At 55.1% G+C, this 17,845-nt stretch overlaps 1 protein-coding gene across 1 annotated transcript in view; it reads right to left on the bottom strand.

Moving 5' to 3' along the window:
• SDK2 (sidekick cell adhesion molecule 2) overlaps positions 1 to 17,845 on the bottom strand; it is a 263,746-nt gene that overhangs the window by 127,022 nt on the left and 118,879 nt on the right. The window contains exon 2 of the mRNA XM_079904193.1: positions 14,374 to 14,533. Coding sequence (XP_079760319.1) covers positions 14,374 to 14,533 — 160 coding nt within the window. The remainder of the gene's footprint in view (positions 1 to 14,373; positions 14,534 to 17,845) is intronic.

Here is a 17,845-nt window from a genome sequence, read left to right as displayed (position 1 = left end):
AGGCCAAATTTACATATGTCAATTTCGGGTGACAGAGGATCAGACCCTTCCTAATTCGCATGTTAAGTTTCCTTGTGGTAGAAATAAATAGCCTCCGCTCCTCAGAGAGCAGCTTTCCTCAGGGACCTTATCATGAAAGGCAGCGGCGATGCTGCACGTGCGTGATCTGTCTGCACTCTGCGGAGTCTGGGCGGACGTAGCCACCTGTCCCCAGGGCTGCCCGGATCAGAAAGTAGCAGGAGAGGAGGGGGAGAGAGGGTGTGGCTCATGTGTGCACACCTGTGTGTTCTAGACTGTTCCGTGTAGCGGGGCCACCAGCGGGTCTACGTCCCTTGCTCCAGCCCTGATTTGCAGCATGACCCTGGACGCGTCACTTTACCCCCTGGGCCTCAGTGTCTCCATCTATACAATGGGAGGCCTAGTAACATCCTCCTCCAACCGCCCAGTGAGCATTAAACTCAGTCACGAGGGCTCACGTGGGCCATGGATGGGCCCCCAGAGCTGTGCCAGTTGCACAAGGGTCAGTGAGGAGACAGGGAGCAGCTCCTCCCTGCCTGCCCCAGCTTCAGGGGGAACCTACGGCTTCAGGGAAATGCCCTCCCTGCCCCACTCCCAAGGGTTCTCAGGGCTGTGAAGCCTCGGAGTGATGTTCTGAACCACGGGGACATCAAGAGGACACAGCGGATACCCAAGGGGAGAGAAAGGAGCCTGAGACCCAGGGCCTGGGAATGACCCCCACCCCTAGCTTGGTGTGTCCCCCGCACATCCTGAGACGCTCAACCTGACGAAGGAAAAATCACTGAACCTAACTGGGTCTTGGAGTCTTCGCGTTCGCCCGTACTCGTAGCCCGATGAAATCCAAGCAGCGCCGGATGGAGACTCAGGGGGCCTGGGCGTGAATTCTAACCTTGACGTTAACTCACACCCCGACTCTGGGGCAAGTCGTCTTCCTCTCAGGCCACGGTGGCCTGTAAGGTGGCGAGCTTGGCCCGGGGGCCGGGGAGCCGTCCTGTGGCTGTGACTGTCCCAAGGCCCCAGGCGAGGGTCCCCCGGCCCCCACTGCCCTCTGCTCAAGTCCAGCAAGGTAACACCTACCGTCCATCTCCAGCTTCCCCGGCAGTGGGGGGCCCACCCCCTGCCCAAGCCAGGACCCATTAGTGAGAGTGAGGAAACAGGTTGCCACGGAAACCGAGACAGCCAGCGTTTTAGAATCTCTTGCTTCTTTTTTTCCCTCTTTCCCCTCACATTTTGAACTTATTCATCTTAATTGGCATCATTATCGCAACGACACCCTGAGGTCAGGGGAGCCAGCCGTGCCCCTCGCTGCCCACCACCTGCCCTGGTCCTCCGGGGCCTCTCTGCCTCCTGCCCGCCTCTCTCTTGGCTTCTCCCGTCACTCCCCATCAGAGTGGCTGGTCCCCTTGGGTCCGGGAAGGACCTGTCCTAAAGCAAGGGGAGGCCTCCACCCCCGGGAGTGGGATAGGCCAGGTTTCAGGGCCTCAGGACCCTGTCACCTTGGGCACCTGTAGGGACCAGGCCAGGGCTGCTCCAGGTAACCGAGACCCCTTCCACCGACGGCCTTAGCCTTCACCAAGGCTTCAAAGAGCGGGACTGCCCAGAGGAGAGCAGGGTACAGTACTGACACCTGGGGGAGCCGGTGCCTTCCATCCACGGGGTGAATGAGCGCTGGCCAGGCTCAGGGTCTCTGAGCCTCTGGCCTCGTCTGAGCAATGGAGCTGTCACACCCGCCCCCTGCATCCCACACCGAGGACCAAATGCAAATGCAGCATCGACGAAAGCAACTCCGTGCCACAGGAAGTGACCCCAAGAGGGACCAGAGGGTGGCCAGCCACCTCCAGCTTCTCCCCCCCATGCCAGGCCCCTGACTCTGGCTCCAGCTAGGAGAGTCTGGGGCGCACTGCCGCCTCACTCTACATCACTGGTTCTCAGTGGGGGTGACGTAGCCGCCCCCCCCAGGGCACATTTGGCAGCGTCTGGAGACATTTTTGGTTGTCACATTTCGGGGAGGGGACTACCGGCATCTAGGGGAACAAGGCCACGGACGCTGCTACACACCCTACAATGCACACCAAAGAACAACCCCGCCCCAAACGTTAAGAACGCCCAGGTCGAGAAACCCCACTCCCGCTACTATCTTCCTCACGGGCAGCACGGGGTGTCTTCGGAGGGTCCCTCAAACTCTGCTCCCACCCCGCTGCTGCGGGCCCCCTTGGGTGCCCAGGAAGGGCGAGCAGGGCAACTCGCTGCAGCCTCCCCTCACCCCCGGATCCTTGGGAGCCGGGAGAGGGGCTTCCGGGTCAGGGAGAGGACAGCATGCTCGGCCGGGGGCCTCTTCCTCCTCTCGGTCCACCTTCCCCACCCCTCCCGGAGGGTTACGACCTTTCTAACCTCGTTAACTTTTTTTTTTTGCGGTACGCGGGCCTCTCACTGTCGTGGCCTCTCCCGTTGCGGAGCACAGGCTCCGGACGCGCAGGCTCAGCGGCCATGGCTCACGGGCCCAGCCGCTCCGCGGCGTGTGGGATCTTCCCGGACCGGGGCACGAACCCGCGTCCCCTGCATCGGTAGGCGGACTCTCAACCACTGCGCCACCAGGGAAGCCCTAAACTCGTTAACTTTTAATTACTACCTTCCCTCTGCCTCAGTAAGCTGGCTCCGTGCCACGGACATCTCTATTAAAATTCAATTTATGCTTCATCATAACTAATTCCTGCACTTCAGCTTTCTCACCAGCAGCCTTCAATTTTCAGACAAGATGTCCAAACTCATGGTCAAATTGGAGTCAGTTCGACCCCGAAGCGGTTGCATGTAGACAGATGGGATCTGGCTTTGTTGAGGAAGAAGAGCCCAGGCTTCCCAGGAGGGTGGGGATGAGGCCGGGGCCGAAAGAGTAAGGTGGGGAGAGAGGTAGACAGGATTCGTGATTTATTTGGTGGCTTTCAGGCCACCCTTTCCACTTACAGAGCCGTTGATGACCAGATACTCTTTCGCATATTTGATCTCATGGACCTTCTCCACCCCTGGGAGGTAGCTACTCGTTTTATTGTTCCCATTTAACAGACTGGGCAACTGAGGCAGGGATGAAGTAGTTTGCCCAAAGGCATACAGTGAGTCAGGGTCGGGACTGAGATTGCTATTGAGGGGATGCTGATGCTGAACCTTGGAGTATCAGGTAGAAGAGGTGTGTAAGGACAGCACAGGTGGAGGAGAGAGGTGAGCAAAAGCACAGCGATGTTTAATAACAGAGACCATCAGGAAATCCATCCTTCAGCCCATTAGTGCAGGGGGTGGGTGAGAGAAGAGGCTGGAAAGAGAGGCAGGACCAGGTTACACGGGGTCTCGAGCGCCCCGACCCAAATCCTCCAAAGACCACCCACCACCTGCAGGATGCAGCTCAGAACGTTCTCCCTGGCGTTCATGGTTCTTCCTCCGCCATCACGTGCTGGCTGTGCCTCCCCCAGCTCCCAAGGCAGCACCGGGCAGCAGCCGGTCGCCACCATCACACTCCTCCCGACCGACATCCGCTTCTTCACTCCTGTTTTGCCTTGAGGATCCCCGACGCTCAGTGCCTCCTTCACTGGCTCCTCAACTTGCCCATCCCCACTCTCCTTAGGTCACCGGACATCCGTGTCCCTAAATCTAGCGGAGAGTTGCTAGCATCCACAGCAGTTGACACAGTTGACCACCTGGTCCTTCTCGAAACACCCTCTTTCCTTCCATAACACCCCAGTCTCCGTTTCCTTCCTCCGTCTTGGCCTCTTGGCCTCATTGTGCTGGGCTGGCTGTCACCTCCTTTCTTTTGTCCACCTCTGGGACCCTAGCGCTCTCTCCCCTGTGCTGGGTCCAGTCCCTCCCCTCCCCCTCCCCATGGCTGTCACAGTCACGTGGACTTCTAAATCAAGACCGTCAGCTCGGGCTTTTCTTCACATCCACTTGCCTGTTGGCCTTCTCGACCTGATGTCTGGTCAACCACCCACCACCACAAGCAGCAACGTCCCGCAAAGCCCCTGCTCTTCCGGTGCCTCCTTCCTCAACCGCCCCACCTTCCTCCCTTTACTGGCCACGCCCAGCTGATGGAGCCTCATCAATTCCATCTCCTACAGAAGTCTCACACCCATGCATTCCTCCCATCTCCACTGTCACCAAGATGGTGCAAGCCATCAGCCGCTCCCACTGTGACTGAGCAGCCCAGCTCCTAACCGTTCTCCTCCAGTCCACTTCCCACCCAGCTGCTGGGCTAAATCATTTTTAAATGGACATCCGATTGTGTCCCTTCCCTGTGAACAACCATTCAAGGGCTCCACACAGCTTTTCGCAGAAGATAAGAGCACCCCAAGACAGAGGACAAGCCCCACCTTCGTCGGCCCGTCCACTTCTCCAGCATCCTGCCCTCCCTGGCCTTCGTTGGGTGCCCCCCCGCCTCAACATGTGTACGCACCACTCCCTGGGCAACCCGCCCGCCCGCCACCAGCCCTGGCTAACTGCGCATCCAGGTCTCAGCTGCCTCACTAACGTCTTCTCTGGCCTGTGCTTTCCCTCAACAGCACTTATCAAAACTGGAGTCCCGTGAATTCCCTGGTGGTCCAGTGGTTAGGGCGCCGCGCTTCCACTGCAGGGGGCAGGGGTTCGATTCCTGGTCTGGGAACTAGGATCCCACGTGCTGGGCAGCGCGGCCAAGAAAAAACCCCCCCAAAACAAAAAAAACAACAAAAAAACTGGAGTTCACTAATACCTGTAGAATTATTTAAATCTGCTTCCCCTCTGGACTGTATGATCTATGAGGGCAGGGGTCTTCCTGTCTTATTGAGCACAAGGTCAGCAGCACCCAGCACCTGCTGCACCAGGAGAGCTGCCCCCCATTCACTGCCTGGCCACACCCAAGGACTCTTCCCTTCTCCATTCAAGCTCGACGACTTCCAGAAGCTGCCCGAAACCTCTCTAGGATACTCTCTTGGCCTCCAGCACCTGCTGTGGCTCCTCGGCCCAGGCGCTTACAGGTCATGAGTGCACACCTTGCCCCTTGGCTGGAACCAACATTTCTAAAGGGCAGCAGGAAGGGGGGCTTTGGGGGGGAGGGTCTGGCACTGCCTTTGGTCTTGTCCTTCTTGCCTAGCTCTATGCCAGGCAGGCAGAAGGTCCTAAGTCTCCGCCTGGTGAACGAATCAGCATCTTCTGATCTTTCTTGCTTTTTTTTTTGGCAGTACACGGGCCTCTCATTGTTGTGGCCTCTTCCGTTGCGGAGCACAGGCTCCGGACGCGCAGGCTCAGCGGCCATGGCTCACGGGCCCAGCCGCTCCGCGGCATGTGGGATCTTCCAGGACCGGGGCACGAACCCGCGTCCCCTGCATCGGCAGGCGGACTCTCAACCACTGCACCACCAGGGAAGCCCAATCCTGATGTTTCTTCATCAGGCTTGGAGGGAGAAGACCTGGCCCATCTTAGTCCTATGACTTTGGGCCCTGGGTGGGGAGCTGAACCAGGAAGATGCCTCCCTCATGTCTCTTCCCTTAGGAGTTGCTGATGTCCAGGGATTGAGAACAAGAACTTAGGTGAAAGTGGCCCTCGCGGGCCAAGCATGGGGTGGAGAGGCAATGGGAGAGGCCACAACAGTGAGAGGCCCGTGTACTGCAAAAAGAAAAAAAAGAGTTAACGTATGTGAAGCGCTTAAAGCAGGGCTGGGCCATGCTACGTTCCATACGTTAGCCGTGAAGAGTTCCTCTGCCGTGGTTGAGAAGGCTAGCTGGGGCCATGCCCAGAAAGCTGGGCCCTGGCAGTGCCGCTGCCCTGGCAGAGGACAAGCACGGCAAGACAGCTCGGAGCAGGGGGCGGGACACAGGCTTGGGGTCTGAATGATCCTGGGTGAAACCTGGCTCTCCAGATCTGGCTGTGTGACCTTAGGCAAGTCGCTGGACCTCTCTGAACTGTGATTCCTAGCTAAGAAGCAGAGATAATAATAGCACCAATCTCCCAGAACCGCTGTGGGGAAGAGTGTGGCTTGGTTCCTGGCACCCACGTGGCACGTGCCCTCTGGAAAGCCCACCAGCCTCTGCCTCCCTGGCCTCTGCTGCCTGCTCTCATGTCTAAGGGGAGGCCAGAGGAGAAGGCAGAGACAAAGCAGCTGGCACTGGAGCTTCTTTTTTTTTTTTTTTTTTTGCGGTACACGGGCCTCTCACTGTTGTGGCCTCTCCTGTTGCGGAGCACAGGCTCCGGACGTGTGGGCTCAGCGGCCACGGCTCACGGGCCCAACCGCTCCGCGGCATGTGGGATCCTCCCGGACCGGGGCACGAACCCGCATCCCCTGCATCGGCAGGCTCAACCACTGCGCCACCAGGGAAGCCCTGGAGTTTCTCTTCATCCTCTCCTCTGAAGGATTTCAAAGGCTGCAGCTGCTCTGCAGGGGTCCCCTGTTTTGTGACCACAGCCGGGGCCATCTCACGCGTGGGTCTCTGCCTCGACTGGGCTTTCTTCTCCCCACCACCGAGCCTGTGCACCTCCCAGATGCTACAGCTCCACCATAAAGGATGTCAGGCTGGCAGCAGGGCTGAGGACACAGCGGGGGCCAGCCAGACGCCCGGCCTGGCTCACCTGAGCTTCCCCTCCACACACCTGCCCGTCTCCACACCCAGCAAGGCCCATCTGGGGCCTCGGAGGACGGACTCAGCCTCAGCTGGTCTCACACCCACACGCTTGCCCCCCAGAGGGTCTGAGGGGCCCTCGGCTTCTTGTCTCTTGGGCCAGAGAACGACACACAATGACAAAAGTGGGGCAGAAGGAACCCAATCGGGAACCTGTGTGCATCTGTGCAGAAAGGGCAAAACGCACTCAGGTGACGGACCTCTTGGAGCTGCTCCCAGGATGAGCCCAGCCACATTCTGGAACTTCTGTGAGCTTCGTCTGCAAAATGAGGGTAATAACACTTCCTAGTGTTGCTGTGAAATGATGTATATTAAGTTCTTGAAAGCGAGTGAGTCTGGATAAACAGTTTTTCTATGGATACGCGTGCCTGACTGCGTGTGGGAACGTGTGTGTGTGTGTGTGTGTGTGTGTGTGTGTGTGTGTGTGTGTGTGTGTGTGTGGTCTGCCTAGCTGATTTGTTTTTCCTATTTGATTTTAAGTGTGAGACTAATTATGGCAGAAGGCGTTACCCAGGTGGGACAAAATAATCTGGTTGAAGACTCTGCCAGGACACGGTCACAAGGACGGGAGGTTAATGTCCATCCCCCTTCCTCCCCTACAGCCACTGCCTGACCTGCCATTTCTTGGGCTGGGGGGATAGTCCCAATGCATGCAGCCCTGGCTGGTGACATGGATGCAAACGGAGGCTGACCTGATTCAACCTGGAGAGATGCCCCCGCATGGGAGGGAAGGGGGGTGGTGGGAGAGGCTCCAGAGGCAACAGAGAGGACCTGACCTTTATGTGGGTTTACTAACCCATAGAGTCAGGAAGTCACGCAGACACATCTATGTGCTTTGCACGCTCATAACCATTAAATGTGTATATGAGACTTAAAGAAGCATATATATAACCAGAGCCCTGGGACTCCTTGGAGGAAGGTGTGCTCACCTGCACACGAGATTTCTGGCGGCTTTGTTATTTGCCTCATTATTCTATCAAGATGATACCCTGTAAAATCCTAACAGGTACCCTTTATTTCATGTCTGTTGCACCCGGGACTGGATTTGTCCCATAGCATCTCATTTAATCCTCACGATAACCCCCTAAAGTAGGCATTACCGTGCCCAGTTCCAAAGTGAACAAATTCAGGGTGGCTCAGTATTTCTGCCCTAAGTCACAGAGCTAGTAAGCGGTAGGAGTGTGATTGTATTCACGCGGGCCTAACCCCAAAGTCCAGGCTATTTCCACTCTGCCCCCATGGATGGATTCGGACCCACAAACTCCCCAGGGTCACCGGTACTCAGAAGGAGGCACTGACTTTCCTTCTTGTAGATTTCTCTCTCTCTCTCACACATACGCACACCCCTGGCCCATTCTGGTACAGATCCCACTGAGAATAAACACCCTTGGAGACTGAATGGGATGCAAACTTCTTCCTTTGGAGGCGGCGTGGGAAACAGTTAAATTTACGGCAGTGTTTCCAATCTTCTTTTCACTCAACCTGCTGAGTCAATTCAGCCATCCTTCTGCCTGAAAATTGGATATTATCACTCGACTCAAAACCTGGAGTTTGATAAAAAAAACAAAAACAAAAACCTGGGGTTTGGATGAGATAGGAAATCCTCAGCAAAAAGCAGTGGTGAGACAATCATAATGAGAAGCTGCTGACCGATCTCCTCCATGATGGGATTTTCAGTAGGCATTCATTCAAAAGCGGAAACGAATATTTTGTTGCGGCAAAAAGCAAGAAAGTGCTAGAAATCCACTGGGGACATGTCAAAAGGACTCAAGATCCAGCCTGAAGAAGCTCCACTGGCCAACTCTGGGTGACTACGAGTGTCCAAATGATGATGGGAATGGATTAACTTAGGGAAAATTAAATAGAAAAAATTATCCGTGAGTTTGTACTGATGCTAAATTATTTTAAAGGGGATGAGAAAGGAAAGATCTCTTTCAAGAAAGAATGCCAAGTGGGCTTCCCTGGTGGTGCAGTGGTTAAGAATCTGCCTGTCAATGCAAGGGACACGGGTTCGAGCCCTGGCCCGGGAAGATACCAAATTCTGTGGAGCAACTAAGCCCCTGTGCCACAGCTACCGAGCCTGAGCTCTAGAGCCTGCGAGCCACAACTACTGAGCCCACGTGCCACAATTACTGAACCCTGTGCGCCTAGAGCCTGTGCTCCACAACAAGAGAAGCCATGACAATGAGAAGCCCACACACTGCAACGAAGAGTAGCCCCTGCTCACCGCAACTAGAGAAAGCCCGTGCACAGCAATAAAGACCAACACAGCCAAACATAAATGAAAGAAAGAAAGAAAGAAAGGAAAGGAAAGAAAGAAAGAAAGAAAGAAAGAAAGAAAGAAAGAAAGAAAGAAAGAAAGAAAGAAAGAAAGAAAGAAAGCGAGCCAACTCATATAAGTAAAAGGAATGATGAAAAATCTGCTTATCACAACCACCTTGGTAATAATAATCGATTCAGGTAAGACTCATCAATGACTATTAAACCACTGGGTGGGAAATTCCTGGGGAGGAGAATATTCACAGAGTCTCAAGTCATCATTCAAAGGAGAGACGATACATCGATACCTGGACAAGGGAGAAATCTAGTAAACATCACCTTGACCAGTTGGTAAGACCCACCATCACCGATAATGGCGCAAAGTGACTTCAGGTGCTTGTAACTGTGAAGCGTTGAAATGGACGTATATCTACGTAATATCCTTGGAGGACATCTTGCAAAACTGGCTGAACTCTCAACAATGGCAATGCCGTGAAAGATAGGAAAGAAAAATGAGCAACAGTTCTAGATTTAAGGAGTCTAAAGAGTCATGACAACTGAATCCAATGTGCGGTCCTTGATCAGATCCTGTACTGAACAGCAACAATAACAATGTCCACAAAGGATCTAATCGGGACACGTGGAGAAATTTCAATGTGGACTGTGTGTCAGACAGCAGTATTTTATCAATGTGCAATTTCCTGAGTGTGAAAAGTGCGTGGTAGTTCTGTAGGAAAATGCCTTGCTTTTAGGAAATTCTGCTTAGGGGTGAAGTGACATGATGTCTGCAACTAACTCTTAAATAATTCAGAAAAAAAGATGCGTGCATCTACGTGTGCATAGAATGAGCAAGAGAGAGTACAAATGATACAAAATATTAACAACTGGGGAATGGTAAAAAGGTATACAGGTGTTTACGGTACTGTCTTATAATTCTTCCAAGATTTGAAAATTTTCAAAATTAAAAAAAAAGAAAGGAAGGAAGGAAAAATACCTGCTATGAGCCAGGCCCTCACAGGAGACAGGGGTGGTAAAGTGGACACAGGGGGCTACTGTCTGCCCCACCACCCTTTTCCCTTCTTCTGCTAAGAGCTCTCACCCTGCTTTCCACCACGTGGCTCTAGTGTGGGAGCTGCTGCGCAATGCCCTATGGCTCGGAGTAGACACATGATGCAGGGCTGGCCAATCACAGCACTCCATGCTGCTTCCCATTGGGATTGGTCAGGGCAGATCCAAGCTGGACCAATCAGAATCCTTCCCTGGGACTTTCTACATGGAACTCCTATGGCGAAATTCCTTCTACTCTGAAATCATGTGGCTGTGAGCCTGTGATTCCCAAACTTCTCAGTGTCACTCACTGCATGAGAATGAAGTCTGAACCCAGAGGCGGGCACAGCTGAGCAGCCCAGAGGGGAGAGGGCCTGGCAGTATCAAGTTCTTGGTTCTGAGATTCCTGGAACCTCCAGGAACCTGAGATCCCTGGAACCTCCAAGGTGCCTGAGGCTCTCACTTCATTCTGTGGTTTATTTGCAGGCTCTCATGTAAATAATTAGAAGGCAGAGTATAATAGGATGTATTATGGACAGTCACAAAGGGCAGAGAGAGGCAGAAATGAGTGTGTGTGTGTTTGAGAGAGAGAGGGAGAGAGATTTATTGAGAACACATATGTGTACTATCAGGAAAGGCTTTCCAAAAGAGCTGGAACCCTGCAGGAGAGAGACAGAAGGTTCTGAAAGGGGCAATATTCCAAGTGGAGGGGACAGGACAGTTTGGACAAAGGCAGAAAAAAGGGCATGTGGAAGGAACTGTCCTGGGACCTGTGGTGTGAGGGTCCTGTTTGGTGGGAATGTGTTACCTCAGATGGGAACAGCAAGAGCTAAAGCAGGTGCTGTCAGGAGCAGAACATGAAGAGTTCTGAAGGCCACACTGAGGAGTGTAGATCTTTCCCTGTGAGCACAGCTCGTTTTTTAAAAAAATTAATTTAATTTATTTATTTTTGGCTGTGTTGGGTCTTTGTTGTGGTGTGCGGGCTTCTCATTGCGGTGGCTTCTCTTTGTTGTGGAGCACGGGCTCTAGGCGCGTGGGCTTCAGTAGTTGTGGCACGTGGGCTCAGTAGTTGTGGCCCGCAGGCTCTAGAGCACAGGCTCAGTAGTTGCGGCGCACGGGCTTAGTTGCTCCGCGGCATGGGGGATCTTCCCGGACCAGGGCTCGAACCCGTGTCTCCTGCACTGGCAGGCGGATGCGCCACCAGGGAAGCCCACAGCATATTTTTGATTAGAGGAAAATCCTGATTGACTTGTCCTCGGGCACACGGCAGGCACATGCTGCCACGAAGAGTAGCCCCTGCTCACCGCAACTAGAGAAAGCCCACGCACAGCAATAAAGACCCAACACAGCCAAAAATAAATGAAAGAAAGAAAGAAAAGAAAAGAATCCCCTGCTGTAACAGCCAGCCTTCCTGGGGATGAGGAGGCAGGAGGATGAGTTTCCCGAATGGACGTCCATTTACGTCTCCCTGAATAACTTCCACCCAACTAAGCTCTGAAATGGAGCTTTGTTTTCTAGAACGTGCAGAGCACAGTTAGCAGAAAGATGCTTAGGATACACACGGAGGAGGCGATGGCTTCAGTCTTTCTTCAACGGGAGGCCGTGTGGGGGATGGTAAAGAATTCTAGTCCTGTAGTTATGTGACTTATATGTGAAGCCCAACTCAACAACTTGACCTTGGGTGGACTGTTTCATCTCCCTAAACCTCAGTTTGCTCGTCTGTAGAATAGAGAAAACACTGGAACCTACCCGTGGGATTGCTGGCAGAATTAAACAAGACGCTCTCAGAGCGCCCATCACGCCGTCTGCCAGGTAATACATTCTTTTTCATTGCCAATGACTGTTATCATCATTACCATCATCAACAGCTGCACCCTGACAACCGTTTGGATGCCTCCAGGGACAGGTTGCTGACTGTGTCCCGAGGAAGCCCATTCCATCGCTGGGCAAGTCTGAACCGGAGGCTGAGCCAGGATCTGCTTCTGTGTAAAGCCCACCCCACATCCCTGCAGCTTCAGGCACCAAAAGAATGGCTGTGAAACAGATCAAGAACCAACTCTCCTGCTCCTCCTGGGTCCTGCCTCCAGCTCAAGATGAGGGCAAGGGCACCATTAAGAGCGTGGCATGCCATCAGCGTGCTCCTGGGGTGCCCGTTCAGTCATGTTCAGTATCCAAGCGGCTGCAGGGGCTTTTCATGGACATGGTCAAAACTGCCCAGGGTGCCAGACAGCATTCAAGAATGGCTCTGGGCCCCAGCTGAAAACCATCACGGGGACCACCCTGGGAGGCTCCCTGGAGAACCGAGGCCCAGAGTGGCCAGCCCTGGAGGGCCTCCTGCATCCTGGTCCCGATCTCTCACCAGCCACAGAGGGGAGGGTGGTCGTCCTGCCCCGGCCTCTCCTGGCCCCTCCTTTGCCAAACTGGCCACGCCCACTGAAACCAAGCAGAACCTCGTGGGGCTCCTAGGCACCAAAGTCTTTCTGTGTCCCCCATTTCTTGTATGTAGGGAATAGCCTTCAGCCTCCATGACCTTCCCTGAGTCCCAAAGGGCAGATCAGAACAGCTGCTAATCAGGGAAGGGAGGGGATGCAGAGACAAGGGAGGAGCAGTCAAGAAACAACAGTGCAGCCTTGGGGCAGGTCCTGGTCCCTCCTCAAGGGACACACACAACAGTATCTTTGAGCTCGTTACAGAACTAAAACCCCCAACAAATGGAAGATGAACTAATGAAGCGTTTTTCATTCCAGAGGGAAGGTCACAGTTTGATAACCTCAAGAACCACAGAAGCTCATCAAGAGGCCACCTGAGGAGCCTCCCTGGTGGCACAGTGGTTAAGAATCCGCCTGTCAATGCAGGGGACACGGGTTCGAGCCCTGGTCCAGGAAGATCCCACACGCCACGGAGCAACTAAGCCCGTGCGCCACAACTACTGAGCCCGCGTGCCACAACTACTGAAGCCCGCACGCCTACAGCCCGAGCTCCGCAACAAGAGAAGCCACCGCAGTGAGAAACCCGCGCACCGCAATGAAGAGTAGCCCCCCGCTCGCCGCAACTAGACAAAGCCGCACACAGCAACAAAGACCCAACGCAGCCAAAAATAAATAATAAATAAATTTATGAAAAAAAAAAAAAGAGACCACGTGAGGCCAGATTAAAGGAGTGCAGGCCCTGCATACACCCTAATCTTACCAGTAATCCCACCCTTGAACTATTGCTATAAAACTCCTCACCAAATCATCACAGGTTGGGACACAGTTTTTGAGGGCATGAGCCCACTGTGTCCCCCTTTGCCTGGCAAAGCAATTAAGCTATTCTTTTCTACTTCACCCCAAACTCTGTGTCTGAGATTTGGCACTGGTGCACAGAGGCCGAATTTTCGGCTCTCATCACCATCCCATCCAGGCCAGGGCTGGGGCAGAAGGAACCTGGGCATGGGGGTCACCCCAAACTCTGGCCCCCCTGCTTCATGAAGAAAAGGATGGTTTTCTGGAAAGGACCGATTCTCAAGCAATTAAATCCCCCTCCTCTCGTTTGCATTCCTGTCCCTGGTGGCAGATTTGTATCAACATCCCCAGGGCAAGACAATCTTGTTTCCCCAACAAAACCAATTATGCACATCAGGCCTGGGGATTAATCGCCAGGCACAGGGTCAGGAGCCAATAAAAAAGGCCGAGATAGGAGGACAGAAGCAGGGGGAAGGAGAGCCGGGAGAAAGGCTGGAGGCTACCCGGCTTGGGGAGTAGCTGCCCCACTGCTCACTCTTCTGGTAGCAAACTTGCTCTCACTGAGACCCTGTTTCTCTCTCTCTCTCTCTCTCTCTCTGTTCTCCCTTATCCCCATTTGGCAGTGTCCTGGGGAAGGAAGCGCAGCCCAACCCAGAGCCCAGTGCAAGGGCACAGCAGGGAGTGGAGATAAGCGCAAAGGCCCTGGCGGGGGAGGTCCCACCTCCATGTCCCCCCCCCGAATTGCCCTCCCAAATAGAATCTGTCTGCCCCTTACAGACCCCAGGTAGCTGCATGCCCTACCCCTCTGCTGGACCCAGGCCCCTCCAATAGCTTCCCCAGAGAGCAGGGCTCTTCTCGGTGGGGAGGGGAGGTGGGGATCTGGTCACAGCCGTGGCCACAGTCTAGCTGCTGGCAGCGGGCTCCCCTACCTCAGTCATCACCTCTGCCCCGTCCACGGTTGCCTGGCCACCCAGCCATCTTCTGCCGGGTGCAGCGGGGCAGCGTCTTCTCACCCTGGGCAAGGGCGGCCTTGGCCCCCTACTTCTGTCACCCCAGCCTCCCAGCAACACTGGAGCAGGGGCTCCCCCACCAAAACTGCCATACGGCGCCCCTGCCCAGTGCCCTGGTACCCCCTCAGGACACAGCAGGACCCTGGCGGCTGGGTGGGAAGAAAGGGGCGGCACGCTTGCCTGTACTCCAGAGAGAACTTGGTCAGCTCCCTGTCGTTGTGGAGCCACTTGAACTCCAGCGGCCAGCTGCCCTCGGCCATGCACGTGAGTACCAGGCGATTCCCCTCCAGGTGCACCTGTGTTCGCACCGGCTCCGTCTTGAAGTAGGGGGCCACGTCATCTGCGGGAAACAGAGACACAACGTTGCTGGTTATCACCGGCTCACCTGCCTGCGGTTGCCCAGCTGGAGCCCGGAGGCCCCGAGGCAGACGGGGCAGGTGCAGCGGGTAACCTGCCAAGGTCACGTGCCTGAGCAGAACTTGTCTTCAGAGTGAGTTCTCCCCGCCACCCTCCTCCCAGACCCCACCAGCTCACCGCCACTGCTGCCACCCCTCCGCTCCAGTACCTTCCACCTCTCTCCCCTCGGGATCCCCAACCCGTCCATACCCTTTGCTTTGGTTTCTCCTTCCAGAGCAGAAGGGGGGGGGGGTCGACGGCGCTTACTGCACTTCAGCCAAAGGGAAAGGGAAACAGGGACACCTGCGCTGACAGAAGTGGCGGGTGACGGGGCTGCCCTGAATCCTGCTTCCCAAGGCTGGAGGAAACCCTGCAAAGGCATCAAGGGCAGAGTCCCTCCGGTCGGCCCCCTCCACTGCCAGGCTGTTTGATCTTCCATCCCGGGTCCTGGGCCAGCCTGCCTCGGCCTCCCCGTTCGCACACCAGGCTGCCGTCGGGGCAGAGGAAATGGCACTGCTGGGCCGTGGGTGTGGGTCCAGCGCTTGCTATGCTCCCTACCCTAACCCTGTGACCTGACTCAGTCCAGCCAAGCACGAGCCCCCCCCACCCCCCGCACCACGGCTGCCCTCGACAGAGACAACACACTCCGGATCCCGGACTTAAGGGGACCACTGAGACCAACCGCTTTGGGTGGAAATAGAGGCCTTCCGCTCTCTGGCCAGTGGGGAAAAGGGCAGAAGTTAAACAGACAAGGGGGTTGACAAAAGGACAGGGAGAGAGGGGGGAACGGGGAGAGGGCCTCCAAGCCCATCATTGAGCAGACCTGCCCTTTAGGGGCTGGGCTGGGCTGGGGGAGGAGCCAGGATCTGGAGACGACACAAGGACTGAAGCACCTGCTAGGTTCTGGGCTGTTCCTGGGGCTTTAACATATGCTCATTTAATCCACACGCAAGCCCACAACCAGACACGATCATAATCCCCTTTTAGAAAAGCGGTTAGAAACCCGCCCAGGGCAGCACAGCTGGAAGGGGAGGAGCCAGCCCTGCAGGCTAGACCTAGAGTCCCGCACCTGCCTTGATGAAGGTGGAACGTGGATGGAGGAGAAGACGGGCTTAAGGCGAGACTCCCAGAGTTCGTGCCGCCGCCGAGCCCTTGCATCTGACAGATGGAGGGAGCGAGCTCCAGAAAGCACCATTCACCGGCTCACCCACGTATCACCTGGCGCTCACAGCAGCGCTCCCGTTGTGGTAAGGGATACGGCTCGGGGACCCCACGGCCACGTGCCGCTAAAGGGGAGTCAGGTCCAGACTTGCCAGACGCAAGTGCAAGCACCTTCCACCCATCACAGTGCGCCCCGAGGGGCGGGCAGTGCTCAAAGCCGGGAAGCTGTTGGCGAGCCAGGCACCGGGCGTTCCGACCTCCAGCCCCGTGGTGGGGGAGGGGTCCTGGCACCACGTTCCCGTCTGTGCTCAGCCTGCGACTCCCAGCTGCCTGGGCGTGGACAAGCGTTCATCTTTCCGAGACTCAGTTTCTCCACCAGGAGACACGGGAAGAGAAACAGCCACCTTGATATCTCAAGGGTTCAATAAGATAGGAATTGTGAAAATGCTAGGTCCGTGCTTGGCCCAGAGTAAATGTTCTGCAAATGTCCACTTCTTCCCCAACATCAGAGAGTGGGTGTCCCCACCAGGGTGGGTGTTCCATCATCCTCGATGCCCCAGATATGCCTTGGTCCGAGTGCTAACTTTCCCCTCGGGGTCCAGAGGGTGAAAACCATAAGACACTATTCTTTTGGCCTAAGATATGGAACAAACCAAAGAAGAGGAAGGGGCACGTGTCAGGAGTCGGGGAGGGGGTGACTTCAAGGGTGGCAGGGAGTGAATCAAGACGCGGCCTGGCAGGCTGGTCAGCCCACTAGGGGTGGGGGCGTCGGGGCCCCTCCTGCGTCACACGTTGAATCTCTGGAGCGTCAGTGGGGCCTCACCCTCAGATTTAACCGGAATTGGGCACCCTTGGTTTTCAGATAAGGTTCAGCATCTGTGACAAAGCCTCACTCTGAGCTTAAACACAGACTGACAACTCGAGACAAGCCGTCACGCAGGTCTGGGGCCCAGGTCCACCTGCGGGCTGCACAGCATCTGCATCCCCTCCGTCTCCACTGGACACTGCGTGGCTGGGTCTTCCTTGAACCCCATCCCTGCTACTGACCCTCCCCTTGGGGGCCACTGGAGGGCAGGTGCAGACACGCGCAAGAGGCGCACCCTGGACCAGCCTGCCCCACCTCGTCTCTCTGTGTGACCGCGCGCGTTCCCGTCTCGGAGTTGACGCTACCTATTCGCAGGTCTCTCCCTCACTCTTCACGACCGTCATGTGAGCACACTGCCTTCAAGGTGGTTGAAAAGGTGCCTACTGATATGAAGAACCTAGGGGCGGGACAGGAATAAAGACGCAGACACAGAGAATGGACTTGAGGACACGGGGAGTAGAAAGGGTAAGCTGGGACGAAGTGAGAGAGTGGCATGGACATATATACACTACCAAATGTAAAATAGATAGCTAGTGGGAAGCAGCCGCATAGCACAGGAAGATCAGCTCGGTGCTTTGTGACCACCTAGAGGGGTGGGAGGGAGACACAAGAGGGAGGGGATATGGGGATATATGTATATGTATAACTGATTCACTTTCTTATAAAGCAGAAACTAACACACCATTGTAAAGCAATTAGACTCCAATAAAGATGTTAAAAAAGAAAAAAAGAAAAGGCGCTTCTTCTAGAGTGTGTCTTGGGAGAGTGGCCGCCACGCCGGATCCCTCGCTTTGGGGTCCTAGCGCACCTCTGGAGGTGGCGGAGGGCAGAGAGGGAGGCAAGCCCCCATTTGCCAAGGAAAACGATTCCCCACCCCTCGGAGGCAGCTGGCTCGCTCTCAGTTTAACAAACGGACACGTTCGCACTTCAAAGGCGCATTCATTCTCCAGCAGCTTTCAAGAGCCCTTTGAATCGAGTCTTTAAGAAGGGGGAAGGGTAAGCTGGGACAAAGTGAGAGAGTGGCATGGACATATAGACACTACCAAACGTAAAATAGATAGCTAGTGGGAAGCAGCCGCATAGCACAGGGAGATCAGCTCGGTGGTTTGTGACCACCTAGAGGGGTGGGAGGCAGGGAGACGCAAGAGGGAAGAGATATGGGAACATATGTATATGTATAACTCATTCACTTCGTTATAAAGCAGAAACTAACACACCATTGTAAAGCAA

This window comes from Stenella coeruleoalba (assembly GCF_951394435.1).
Source record: "Stenella coeruleoalba genome assembly, chromosome: 19".
Lineage (NCBI taxonomy): Eukaryota > Metazoa > Chordata > Mammalia > Artiodactyla > Delphinidae > Stenella > Stenella coeruleoalba.
This window is presented reverse-complemented; position numbering and strand designations above follow the sequence as displayed.